This window comes from Pelodiscus sinensis, chromosome 3 (assembly GCF_052426305.1).
Source record: "Pelodiscus sinensis isolate ZL-2025 chromosome 3, ASM5242630v1, whole genome shotgun sequence".
NCBI lineage: Eukaryota > Metazoa > Chordata > Testudines > Trionychidae > Pelodiscus > Pelodiscus sinensis.
This window is the reverse complement of record NC_143054.1, coordinates 192,809,698-192,823,663: the sequence shown is the minus strand read 5'-3', so window position 1 is coordinate 192,823,663 and position 13,966 is coordinate 192,809,698. Positions and strand designations below refer to the sequence as shown.

The 13,966-nt window shown below is 40.9% G+C and overlaps 1 protein-coding gene across 12 annotated transcripts in view; it reads left to right on the top strand.

Annotated features, from left to right (window-relative positions):
• The window catches only part of PLCB4 (phospholipase C beta 4), a 333,392-nt gene that overhangs the window by 305,993 nt on the left and 13,433 nt on the right, over nt 1-13,966 (top strand). For all 12 annotated transcript variants that reach the window (XM_075925708.2, XM_075925695.2, XM_075925700.2 and 9 more), the window contains 2 exons: nt 2,530-2,605; nt 9,756-9,931. In XM_075925708.2, coding sequence (XP_075781823.1) covers nt 2,530-2,605; nt 9,756-9,931 — 252 coding nt within the window. The remainder of the gene's footprint in view (nt 1-2,529; nt 2,606-9,755; nt 9,932-13,966) is intronic.

Here is a 13,966-nt window from a genome sequence, read left to right as displayed (position 1 = left end):
ACGTAAGCACCTACTTAGCTTTTTAGGGATGCACTTAGGTGATGAAATGAACATGGGTCCTGCTTCATTGGCTAAATAATGTATTTGGTTTTCATTGCTGTCACTCAAGCAACATGCACAAGCAATATATTGATTTTAAATATTTTTTAAATTAAAGGAATTGGATTTGAATGTAGTGCATACATCAGTTAAAAGGTAAAAATGCCTTCCTAATAGATACACAATATAGTCGCCATTCTGATTTTGTGAAGCTTACATGTAGGGGATTTTTTTTTCCTAATGTATCTCCCATGTGGCATGACATGTCTATCAGCCGCATAATTTCCTGGGGAAAAAATTAATTACAGCTTCATTCCCTGGCAGATGGGCAGGATTTAGTCCCCTGGGTACTTGAGCAAGTAGTTCAGATGTGCACTACAAATGCCATACATGCTCATCAATCTCACGAGACTAAGAGGAACTTGTGTGCTCAAGTCCCAGTGCTGAAATGTGACTGAGGGAGACAAAAGGACAGTCCTGCATTACCAGAGATTACCAAGCATCCAAGCTATCGGGGTGGGGGTGGGTGTTGGGATTGCTGCTAGGAAATGTGTTCATGCGTGGGACTTGATAGACTAACGCTTATATATGTTTTCACAGTGCAGAAGTGAGTGATTCCAATTGTGTTTAGCCGGTCTTAGTATTCCTTCACCGCAGATGGAATGCTCCTTTTTTTAAAAAGGGGGTGAAAGATTAGCACTGATTTCTGGGGTTTTGGAAATTTTACTGAACAATAAGTCTTTGAATAAATAAGTTTTGCTCCTCCTGACTGGAGGTCATCTTCCCCAAGCAAAGGAAGTTCAAAGCTATATTGTGGCTAGATCCTGAACTCATTTACACCAACATAAAACAAATGTAACTTCCACTGCAGTCAAAGACATTGCTTCTGATGTGATGTAACTGGCCCCATAGCTCTGTAGGGCTTTCCAAAGTATCAAACATCTGGCAGAAATCACTGCAAAACCTTCCTTGCTGTGACAGGCAAATCGGTGATTAATCCTCACAGTGACCCATAAGAAACACAAGGTACCTCATACTGCTTGTATTTTCAATACAGACTTCTCTAGGAACATTTGAGGATAAAGCTTTCTGCTAATTTCCATAAGTTAACAGCACTTTGATATTAAAGTAGGCTTTAAGCCTGGCATATTTTTATCACTCTCCATTTCCAGGACTGTGATTAATTTCATTTTTATTTCAGCCAAGCAATAAACAATCTAATTGGGTCAAATCTTCAGCTGGTACAAATCAGTGTCATTACCCACAACAGCATTGGACTCCTGGTGGTTTACACCAGCTAAGGATCTGCTGAGAATTTTTTAAAGGGGCAGCGGAAAAAGTGAAATAAAAATGTATTCCATTAAAAAGACAGATTTGTTCGGAAAGCCAAAAAAGTCCAGGAAGTTTGCTGTGTGAATTTGCATGCTGTGCGTAGAGCCTTTCACTGCAGGAAAGGGCATGACAGGTCAGGTTTTAAGGGTGGCTTGAGAATTTACTGATTCTTATAAGACTTTAATTGAAGCCTTTCTTATTGCTGAAATGGACCTTTTGATCCTACATTCTATGCTGCCATCTCTCCCACTACAAAGTTCAGGTAACTGAGATTTGCAAAGGAAACGGTGTTGCGAGAGGATGGAATTTCATTACTTTCCCTCACCCTCCCCAAGTAATTTCTTAGGTAGCAACATAGCCCCTCTGAAACTATTCTTCCAGTCTCTGGTGCCCCTGTAGTGATAGTCCTACAATCCCAGAGGATCCCTGCACCCCTACAGAGCCCCATTAACTTTAACTCTGCTGCACATGGGAACCAAGATCTTGCTTTGTGCATTCTGTTTCAGGATCAGGGTCTGTGTGAGGATTTGCTGCAATTGAATCCCTGCAAAATTCCAATGCAGACACCTGACTGTAATGGCATAGGATCTGTTCTGGTCACTCCGTATCAGCCTGTATAGATCATCCTTCATGACACACAGCCGTGAAGACCAATCCTTGTGGTCATTTCAGCTTTGCTTCAGTGGGGCTCTCACTGTAGGTAGCTGGACTTGACATTTAGCCTTTTTCTGTTAAAGATGCACAAATCACAGTGGAAACTAACAAGCAAGAAACTTTTTTCATGCCACAAACTAAAAGGTAGCAAAACTGTCTTTAAAATAAAACAAAGAAATAAATCACCCCAGAGCAGTGAATCTGTTTGAAGGTTTTTAGGCAGAAGTTAATTTTATTGGCTGAAAAAGAAACCAGCATCATAAATGGATTTGCTGACATATTCTTAGCAATTGAATAATTGTGGGTCTACCCTAGAACTAAAGGTGAAGTGTGTTTGAATTGAGTGATCTTGAAGCCGATACTATTTGTAATGGATGAATAAATTGCTAGAAGAAATAAATTGTATTCCAATACACCGCAGTGCTCCACCATTGACTAAGCTATGAGCTGACCAGATGGGAAGATATTTAACTTGTGGTACACATTTGCAATTTTGCTTTTTAGGGGAAGTAATTGTCATGAAATGAAGAAAGAAACTGATATTAAAATTCAGGCATTAACATCCGATCACAAATCTAAGGTAAGAAAACGTGCCAGTGTTAATACATGCAACATTTGGAGACCCAAACGGTAGTTTATTTTTGTGAATGCATTTGAATGATTTTCAGTCATAATGACATGCAGAAAAGAATGGGAGTAAATCTGTCTAGAAGCTTTTGTTTTTCTTATTCAAAATGAGCAAAATCCATCTCTTGACCTTTAACAATGCTAGATTTTCCTAGCATTATGAAACAAAAATGTTTGGTCATTTTGTAATAGTGTCAGTTCTGCAGACTATAGGGGAAAATGTGCTATAAGAAATCTGGAGGTGAATTTTGCCACCAAAAATATGCTTGTAAGCAGAATTAGCTATCAGTTAGTTTTACATCAGTGTCATCTTACCCAGCACCTTTCAGAAATTTGACTCTCCCTTTGGCCTTTCAGTATGTCTACACAGTAGGGCAAAAGTTGAATTAAGCTACGCAACTTCAGCGACATCAGTTTCGTAGCTGAAGTCGAAATAGCTTAACTCCTTTAACTCCCTTGTTAAAGCTGAATGTGGCAGCATTGAGGATAACCCCCAGAAGAAGGCTCCACATAGCAAATTAAGAACGCGGGGGAGGCACGTCTATACAGCAGGGCTAAAGACTAAATAAGCTATGCAACGTCAGCTATGTTAAATGCGTAGCTGATGTCGAAGTAGCTTAACTCAGCTTTTGGCTCTGTCCATACAGCAGGAAGTGGAAGGAAGAACACTCTTCCTCCGACTTCCCTTACTCCTTGTAAAATGAGGGGTACAGGAGTCGGAGTAAGAAGCCCTCCAGCTCGACATTATTTCGAAATAATGGCTTGCTGTGTAGACACGCATTTTGTTATTTCAAAATAACGTCAGTTATTCTGAAATAATGTTGCCGTGTAGACATACCCGTACTGTCCCTGTCCTGGGCCCACTCCATTTGCATCTAATATATTATTTTGTTACTTCTTACTCCTCCTCTCCTGAAGTCAGTCAGTTGCTATCTCCAAGATGCCTGTCCCTAAAAAACAGCACCCACGATCCAAGCCCAGTTGTACTTCAGTCAGTTGTTCTCAAGCTATGGTCATGGGCCACTTTCAGGAATTGCATGGAACTGCTCCAGTGCAGGGGTAAAACACCCAGAACTGCATGCTAGTTGCAGTATAGTACAGGTGACTCCCCCCCCCCCCCCACTTACAACTTAATTGGTTCCTGGAGTACTGTCGTAAGTTGAACCCTTATTTCCCATAAGCACAATGTTATAAATGGCAGTTCTGTTCCTGGAAATCCATTTCATACCCTAAAAATACCAAAATTGACTGCGGAAATGGAGGAAAACTAAACTAAATAGTTCAAATAATGCTCAAAAATAACTGTGTGAAGACTGATGTGGTGGAGATGCATGCAGTTCAAGCAGCAGCTGTAGACTGGCGAGTCTGACTGATTTTGTACATTTCCTGTTTTGGGATGATGCATGGAGTCTGTGGATAAATGCGAGCTGTGGATGTAAACTGGGGGGTTTTAGGAACTATCTCTCATGGAAAAAAATGGTTGTAAATGTGGGGGGTTGCAAGTTGGGCGGTCTTAAGTCGGGAGTTGCCTGTACAGAACTTAACTAGAACTTCCAGAAACTTCCTGACCAATTAACTTTTAAACCAGTCTTCATTCAGCACCTTGTTCAGTTGTTTCCTATTCCACTTGGCCAAAGATTTCTCTCTTGCCTTTTGAACTGCTGTCAGGTTTGTGGGTGACGTCAAAGTTAGAGCAAAAGCAAATACACAGTAGGATAGAACCAGCTGCAAAATGATCCAGAGAGATTAGAATAGAGAAGATTGAAAACAACAGGGGATTTTTACCTAATACATGTAAAGTCTCAGACACAGGCAGAGTAATCAAACACCACAGACACCGCATGGGAGAGGTAACCAAGCTGCTGTATTAAGCAGACCAAGACAAACTCGTTTTCATCCTCTCATCCCTATTATCGCACATTCTTGTAACCAGGACACACAGATCCGAGTGTTCTTTCCTTCTACAGCCTGTTTATTCCACTCTGCTGGTGAAAAGGGGTAATAAATATCCTGTGCATAAAGGATAGAGACATAGGAACAGGGTTGTATGCTCCTCAGCACCTTATTTGCGTAGGTGGATAGAGGCAGGTTGAAGATGGGGGGGAGGGGGACACTAGCAGCTAGAGGAGGCATGATGAGCATATAGAATGCTCCAGTTCCGTAAGGCCAGTGGAGAGACCCTTAGGCTGCTGTAGGAAACCACTGGTGTCGGGAAGATGCAAAGGCAGCATAAATTCAGCCCCTCTCCCTCCATTCATGGTGCACCTCCTAAGCAGCGCAACTCAAAATCAGGGGATAGCCACGAGAGGGGGTGTCAGAATTCTGTCTTCAATAAAAGCAAACTGTGTTGGCAGACTGGTAAAAAAGAAAGAAAAGTACAAAATTAAAGTTAGTTATAAAAAACAGTGTGGCTGAACTCTAGAGAGAGCATTGCTTGCTAGGCAGCAGGTTTAAATCCAAAGATATGTGTAAGAGATCTTATAGTTTAAACCAGGGGTGGGGAACCTCACGCCCAGGGGCCGGATGTGGCCCTGGCTTTCCTGGATCCAGCCCCCAAGGCTCAGCATTGGGGACCCGTGTTGGCACACCAACCACCCACCCGCAGGACTGGAGCACACAAAATCTACTAGCCAGGGTCCCCCTAAGCCAGCCATGGCCAACTTGTGAGCTGCATGTGGCTCTTCCTCCCGCCCCGCTCCCCAGGGTGTGGCTTGCACGCACGCGCACACACCCCCGTGGCTCGTAAAGCCGCCCCGTGCCCCCAAAACCAGCCCTCTCCTCCAGGCTCCTTGTGTTGACCTGAGCAGGGGAGCCATCCGGCACGGCCAGAGTAAAGAAGGAGAATTAAAGATGGTGTCGGCCGGCAGGAGCCTGATGCAGCCAAAAAGCCTCTACACACATTTTCTTAAAGGGGCAGAGGGTTTGTTTTGTTTTTTGTTTTTCTTGACAACTTTGCCCTGGCTCTTTTCGCTGGATCCACTGATACCTTGGCTCTTTGCCCAGAATGGATTGGCCACCCCTGCCATGGGCGCTGGTGTGTGAGGGGAATGTGAGGAGTGTCTTTCTCCTTCTCAGTCAGGGGCTTCTCTCTTTGCTTCTCACTTGTGTGCGGCCCCCGACCCAAAAAAGGTTTCCCCACCCCTGCTTTACACAGTAGGGAAGTCTTTGATGTGACCATACGCTGTCCAAATTGGTTCTCACATATATGGACATTTAAGTTGATAATGGGTTTATTATCCTTCCAATGACCTGATTTGGATGGTAGGGTATGTCCTTTTACACTTCTAAACAGGTTCTGTCAAACAAGAAACCCGTCCCCGTGTGGATGGATGGCTGGCTTTCTTATCCAGGTCTAGCTTTAGGTTGGGATTTTCAAAGAAGCTAGAGCTCCTTTTGAAACTTCCAGCCTTTCTGGCTTTACTGATCCACAGAACCCCTCTTATGTCGGCTTTGCTAGTATGTCTGGGTAGTTTCCTCCAGATCAAATGGAATGTAGATTTCTTCTACATCCCTGCCAAACAGACAGAAATGATGTTGGGGAAAATTCTGAGAGATGCCGAATTCATACATTTCCTATTGAATTCATTGGGAGTGATAGATGCTCACCAGGGCTATGTCTACACTCGCGGCTTCTTGCGCAAAGAACATCTTGCACAAGTGTTCTTGTGCAAGAACTCTTGTGCAAGAAAACGTCCACACTGCCGTGTGTGAGCTGTGCTTTTGCGCAAGAGCGCCCATGGCTGTGTGGACGCTTTCTTGCGCAAGAAAGCTCTGATGGCCATTTTAGCCATAGGGCTTTCTTGCGCAAGAAATCCCTGCTGAACGTCCACACTGCCCTCTTGCGCAAGAACTCCTGCGCAAGAGGGCTTACACCTTTCAAAAAAGAGCGTAGCCGTACTGTAAATTTACTTGCGCAAGAGCAGGCGAGCAGTGTGGACGCTCTGCAGATTCTTGCGCAAGAACGGCCATACTTGCGCAAGAAGCCGTGAGTGTAGACATAGCCCAGATGTTCAACAGCCTCTCACGATTTGGCCCATTGATTTTCAAGAACAAGTGAGTTCTTGAGATTAATCCAGCATGTGTCACATGTGCATCATCCACGTGTCACAAGATGTATTAAATCCTAGGCTGCTATGCCCACAACACCGGCAGTGGTAATGGGCTGTGGAGATTTGCTCTTCAACATTGTGGCTATAGAACCAGTCCAAGTTTGACAGGAAATATTCGTTCTGAATGCACAAATGCATACTTTACACGTAGTTGTCTTTGCTCTAATGCAAGATACAATCCTATCTTGAGAAAACTAGATTGCTAGTATTCAGCAAGAAAAGCAGACAAGGGAAAGAAGAAAAAAATATTTCAAGGTTTATTCATCCAAGGTTTTAGATGGTGCCTAAACAAACATCTCAAATATGCAATGTTACTGAAAGTTCTATATCAAAATGTTAGTCTCTCTAGACAGACATGGAAGTAGAAGAAAGGCAGGATTTCATATCTTCTCACACTCCCTTCTCTCTGACAGATTTCTTCATCCCAGGATATATTTTGCTTTACTTGAAATGAGTCTGTCAGCTTTGCAGGATATCCAGCTATAGAGATGATTTCAGAAAGGCTTGTTTTACCAGGAGCAATACTTACCTTTTTAGGCTGCATGCTCATTTTGAGGTCTAAGGAATTAATATTTTTAATTCTCCATTGAGTACCTCTCCATGTGTGTGCTGATTTTTAAAATTTCTATCCTTGTCTTCTCAGATCAAGCACTTGAATAATGATCTTGCTTAATTATCTAAACTCCATTGTGGGTTTCTTCATTGGTATTAGAGTGTCGGTTCAGTCTCCAGAATTTCCTTCTTTATATTTCTCTGGAATTAATGTAGCCACAATTCAAAGACCATCAGATCGTTTCTTTCCTTCCTTTCCAGAGAGACTAGAATTCGTTGCTTTCTTATAATGATTTGGTTCTCTAGCTCTTGTCACGAAGTATTTGTTTTCAACCAGATTTCCAATGTTTGCTTTAGTCATTTGGCTTTTCAAAACATTTCTAAGCAAGACATCTTGGGCCGATCCCATCTTGGTGTACAACATGAAGAGTGGAATTTCCCAGCATTGGACCCAGCATTGTCCTAACTCCACTCCCATTGAAGTCAACAGTAGACCTCCCCTTGGTTGCCATGAGAGCAGTGGTAGGCCAACACTGAGTTCTTTTGAAAATCCCATCCAAAAAGCATGAATGTTTTCTGGGTATTTCCCTGCATCTCTCCAGTGGCCTACTAAACCTAATATCCACTCTAGTCTGGTTTGGAGGTCATTACCACTGGGAGCATGCATTAAATGCATTTTTCCCACAAGCTGTTTCCCATAAGCTTCGCTTCTCTGCATTTAGGTCCCAACTTAGTAAGGGGTTATTAAGCTCTGCCATAACATTAACCATTTGAATAGTCCCATTAGAGTCAGGGGTTATTCCCATGCTTGAAGTTATGCTCATACTTAAGAACCTTTGTTGAATGGGAGCCTTCGCTGTATTAGTCTCAACAAATTCCTGTCTCCAAAGGCTTTTGTGTTCCTGCCAGCTAGAGAAAGCCAAACTCCACGCAGCTCTCTGCTTTCTCTGCACCAAACCATATACGTTTTCAAATGGGACATATATTTAATTATAATTAAACACGAGAGGAGCCTTTAAGTAGATTTGATACTCCTCTAGCATGGAAAAGGCAGCAAATTCTTAATTATCAACTGGGAATCCGGTGCTTAACATGCAACATGATCTTTGTTTGCTTGTACCTTTAGTGGAGAGCCTAGGTACCGCTTGCCTAAAGACTTCAGAGGGGCTCAGCTTCCAAGAATACGTCTCTCGCTTTATTTCGCTCTCAAGGACCTGACGAGCCTGTTCAGATGTATGCCTAAGGGCTCTGTGCATGGAGCTGCCTGTGACTGAGCAGGGCTTATTAAGCAGCTGCGGGGCTGTGCTGCTACGCAGCTTAAAGGGAACCATGGTCACCTGCCTAAAATACAGTTGAGAGGAATGTGTTTCATCTGAAGAAGTAGGTTATGCCCATGGAAGCTACATTTTTTGTTAGTCTCTAAGGTGCTGCAGGATTATTCGTTGTTTTTTATTTGAGAGGAAGTACTTCTAGAGGTGCATATTCCTCGGGGGACTGGCATCAAAGTCTCACTTGGGAGCTCTGGGATGGCAATTTTAATATGAAGCACTTGGACTGGCTTCCATATAAGAACACCCAACGGCTATTAGTTTCCATAGTAGCACTTAAAAAAAAATACCTACCTGAAAATAGATGATTTTTTTTGTGAGGTGCTCTTTGTGTGCATTTATGGAAAAGAAGGTAGCTTGTCAAAATTGCTTAGCTAATTATGAAGGGATAATAAGTTATATCTTTCTATTAGTTTTCTAAATCATTGAGTACAATATACTATTAGAATAACAACTCTGAGGGTTTAGCCTTCTTCACATTGTCTCTTGGGAACTTTCCAAAACTTTAATCTTATTATTCTTCTGAGTCTTGCGAGCGGCACAGGAAAAGAATACTTGTCAGATTCCCTGCTGACTTAATGAGCATAAAACACAGCAATGTAGCTTATCTGCAGATGCAGGGTATATTAAATACAGGATTTCTCTGAAAAAACTTACTGCGTGAATAAGATTCTCTCCACAAAACCAGAGGCTGTTTTAGCCCGTAGAGACATTCAATCCCACTAGGTATTCTTCATCTCTGATTTCTTTGATTTTATATTTTTTGTGGCAGCCAAGAAGGTGTAGCAGTTGGATATAATGAAGCATACATTACAGGATGCTTTAAAAGAATTGTCATACAATTGAGGACATTAATTCTATCATTTTACCGAGAGCAGCAGGGTAACAGCCCTAGTAGAGAGAGTCCATTTTACTGGTGTTTATAATGCACTGTAGTTTCCCCGGTAGCTTCATGTCAGTGTGGAGCAGTTTGGCTTCTGTAATGTATTTCTTGCAACTTAGTTTTGTCAGATTATTGTACGTATCTTGAAATTACCTCCACTGTATTCATGATGAATCTTATGTTACAACTGTGAGACGTCCTGACACAATAGTCACTGCTCTTTCTCCGCAGGTAAAAGAAATTGTCGCCCAGCATACTAAAGAGTGGTCAGAGATGATCAACACCCACAGTGCCGAAGAGCAAGAAATCCGTGATTTGCATCTCAGCCAGCAGTGTGAGCTACTGAAAAAACTGCTGATTAATGCTCATGAGCAACAAACCCAACAGCTAAAGTTTTCTCATGACAGGTGAGCAGCCCAATATTATCACTTGACTTCCTAGAACCCATGCCCTGACAATGGGTTTATCAGGACATAGTGCCACAGCAATAAAATAAGTTATCAAAGGAAGAATTACAGGATAATGGGGCAGATCCTCAGATGGAGAAAATTGTTATAGCTCCATTGATGCTAAGGATCTTAAATTCAAAGGGCCTGAACCAGGGAGGTACTGAGCATTTGAAACTACCTTTTGAAGTTGATGGGAGCTATTGGTGGAGGAGGCTCAAAAATAGTATTCCCTTATTGCTGAAGCCCGTGAGGGATGAGATCATGAAAACATTACAGTTATCACTTTTTCCTGTGTAACTACCTCACAGTTGCATGTTGTTTTAGTAAAACCTCATGTTGTAATCTCCAGTATGTAGAAAATGCTGCATGCCAGCACTGTCATTGCCTTCATAGTTAACTTCACTGTCTACTTTAAATTAAATGCGAATAGTAATATTATTTATCTCTGATATAGCATTTTTATCAGTAGATCTCAAAGCACTTTACTAAGGGAGTTATGTATCGTAATCCTCAGTGTTACACACATAAAACAATAGCGAGCAGAAGAATTATCTCATTCCACAGACTATGATGTGAGGAGGTCTACAACTATATGATGTTACTTAATAGATACTATTTTTAAAAATACTTCATTAGCACTGATCTGATAGGAAGCCCCAAAACCATGACTGACTTCTCAGCTACAGAAACTAAATGAGATTATTTTCTATTGTAACAAAATTCCTGAATGAAATAATGTAGTACCTTAGCATAAGCCAGAATCCATGGTGAGATCTCTGTGCTTTCCATCCAACCAAGGAAATGGTCTCAGTGAAAGGTTTTACTATGTTCATCTTCATGTTCCTCTCCAAATTAGCCCATTTATTCAACCTGTCTGGGGATATATTTGTGTATTTTATATTGAGATATTTTAATGTATTGTGAAGTATATTAAAATTACATTGTTTTACAGATCCTAGTTCTGGCACCAAGCAGGGCAAGATTCAGTCCCTAGTACAAGTTAGAGCAGCCTTTGGGGTATTCTGTTATGCTATTGCAACAACTCAGAAAGGAACCATAGCCATTTTGCTAAATTATAGTTTCTTCCCTGGAGGAATATTTCTTCTAATCTCTTTTGAAATGTTTCTGTTTCCAATTCAATACTTACTTCCCTTGTTCTCTTATTGACATTAGACCAAAGCTGTCGGTGTGGGTAGATATTATGTCTACCAAGAAAACATGCGTGTCACTGAGGCTCTATGGAAATTTATTTTTTTTCTTCCTTCCCTCACAGTTCAAAGCTTTAGATTTAGAATTTTCACATCTCTTTAGTATTTTAATGGCTCGGTAGCATCTTTGGAAAGAAGTTCTTAATGCTGAATGTCTCATTTCAAATCATTGTTATGTGTACTTTACTGTTCTAAGTGCTGCTCTGATTTTTCACGGATGCCAGGCACAACACCTTGATTTCTGTGCATGAGTAAATTTTAAATAATGTTCTGTGCCATCCCACTTAGGAATCACCTTCCAAATATTTTTGTTTTTGTTTGCTGCTGTCTCTTTTGTGCTCACCGCTCACCCAGGGATTTTTATCCAATCCATTTGTACAAAGATTAGGGATTTTCCTGCCTCACACAAATATAAAACACTTACATATATGCATGTCCACAGACCAGAATGTGAAATACTGAATTGTTCCTAATAATGCCCAAAAGGGACTTCATACTTCATCATTTGTAAAATGTACAGAATGCATGGAGTACATGTAACTTCCAAGAGTCAGCTGAGCAAGCCACATGGAAAATAAAGGATCATCTTGAGAAGAGAAGAAGCAGTTGACAGCCTGCCATTCTTTCAGCCCCTCTATCTATTAACTAGAGTAATGAGACATGCTGAATCGCTATCAGGACCGGGTCGAGCGGTAGTAGAGAGAGTGGTAATCTGAAATGATCTGTTAGCAAGTTGAACGTTTTCCACTCCTGGTGGAAAAAGCAATTACAGCTTATGCTTGGGCTTGAGCAGATTCAAAGAGGGAAGCATAAAACAAGAAAATGCTTATAACTGCTATCTGAAGAATGCCATTGAACACTGAGAGGTTGGGGTCTCCCAGCTCCATGGGTGTGTCTAGATTACTGAGTTTTGTCGACAAAAGTGGACTTTTGTCGACAAAACTATACCTGTGTCTACACTACCGCTGAGTTCTGTCGACATAACGTCGACAGAACTCAGCAGTTTTGTCAACGCTGGTAAACCTCATTTTACGAGGCATAATGCCTTCTGTCGACAGAGTTCTGTCGAAAGAAGGTGTTATTGCCTGTAGGGTTGCGTCTAGACTACAGGGTTTTGTCGACAAAGCAGCTTGCTTTGTCGACAGAACTGAATGTGTCTAGACGCTCTATGTCGACAGAAGTTTTGTCAACAGTATCTGTCGACAAAACTTCCGTCGACAAAACCCTGTAGTCTAGATGTACCCCATGAGGCATGGTATCTCTGAGAGTCCATCTGCCTTTGGCTCTGTCTGTTTAACTTTACTGAATTAGAGATGCTGTGTAGAGCACTTGAGAAATTAGAGAATCTAGGACTCACACTGACATTTCTGACTAAAATGCATCCCAGGTGAATGTGTTGGCAATGAGTCAGAGGGAGAGAGAAACAAAAGTATTTTGTAATACAAGAAGAGATCAGCATGTGAGTGGAGCAGTATTATTCAGAAAGCACCAAATTGCATTATTAAGTAGGATAAAATACTGATAATATCTGCTAATTGACGTTAGTGGACTTTAATTGATATTTTGTTTGGAAAGTTCCTTAAGATCCTCAGGTTGGAAGAATTAGAGGCATGCAAAGAAATCTTTGAGTCGGTCAAAATGATTACAAAGTAGATTATATATTCTCGGGGAAGGAGCTGTATAGGGACTGGTATGACATCTAGCACAAGAGGCTCCTGATCCAGCCCTTTGTATGTTAATGCAAGGGATGAGAGTGAAATTTGAACCTGAAATCAACATGTTCAATTTGAACACCTACATATTACATTTTCCAAAAGCACTGTAAATAAAAAATGAATTATTCTATAACTGCTGTTAAGACAGTATGTTGTTACATGCTTCAGACTGAAGACAGAAGATAAATGCTTATTTAGTGTTATGAGCGTATTCATAAGAAGTGCCCTAGATAGAATGCATAATATCTGTGAAGTGTATTCTATCTTATTGTTGCTATGATACTGTGGCGTTGAGCTCTATATTGACATTGTATTCCTCTTTAAAAATGCTTCACAGTATAAGGTCGTGGAGAAATAAATGCTGCATTTTTATTCATCTTTGAAGGAAAATATGTGAAGTAAGCATGGTGCAAAGTTAAAGAACATTAGTTAGTGCTTCGTGTCTTTCACCAACAATAAAATATTTGAAATTGAGAGGACAGTTCGTAAACTTAATTTAGATTTTGCAAGAAAAAAAATGTTACTACACGCAAGCAATTTAGCAATATTTGTCTGTCATACTCCTTCCATTTAATATTAACAAAATAATTAAAATACCCTCTATTAATATATAATCATTTGATCTGTGCTATATTTAAACACTCACTGATGCCTGATGGAAAGCTTTGAAAAAAACATTCTATCTAGCAACAAATGCGTGAATAATGTGCACATACCATAGGTTACCTAATTCTCTTGACCTCTTTTGTTACAACAGAAATTTACATAAAATGTTTCTTGTAATAGGAACTCCTCCATTCCTGCTGCAGATTCTTCACTTGAATTCCTGGTCTTCTCTGTGTGGTGTCGCAAATAAAGAATTGCAGTAGGATTCTGAGGGCAGAAAAAGCAGCAGCTGTGCCACAGAATTCATGTGTGACTTTGAGAAAGTTGTCCAACTCTATGTGCATTTGTTTCCCCATTCGTAAATTATAGAAAAGAAAACTTACCCTACAGGAGCACAGTAAAATTTAATTAGGCTTCTGTTAGTAAAGTGCTTTGAGATCCTCAGGTTAGAAGCATTAGACACC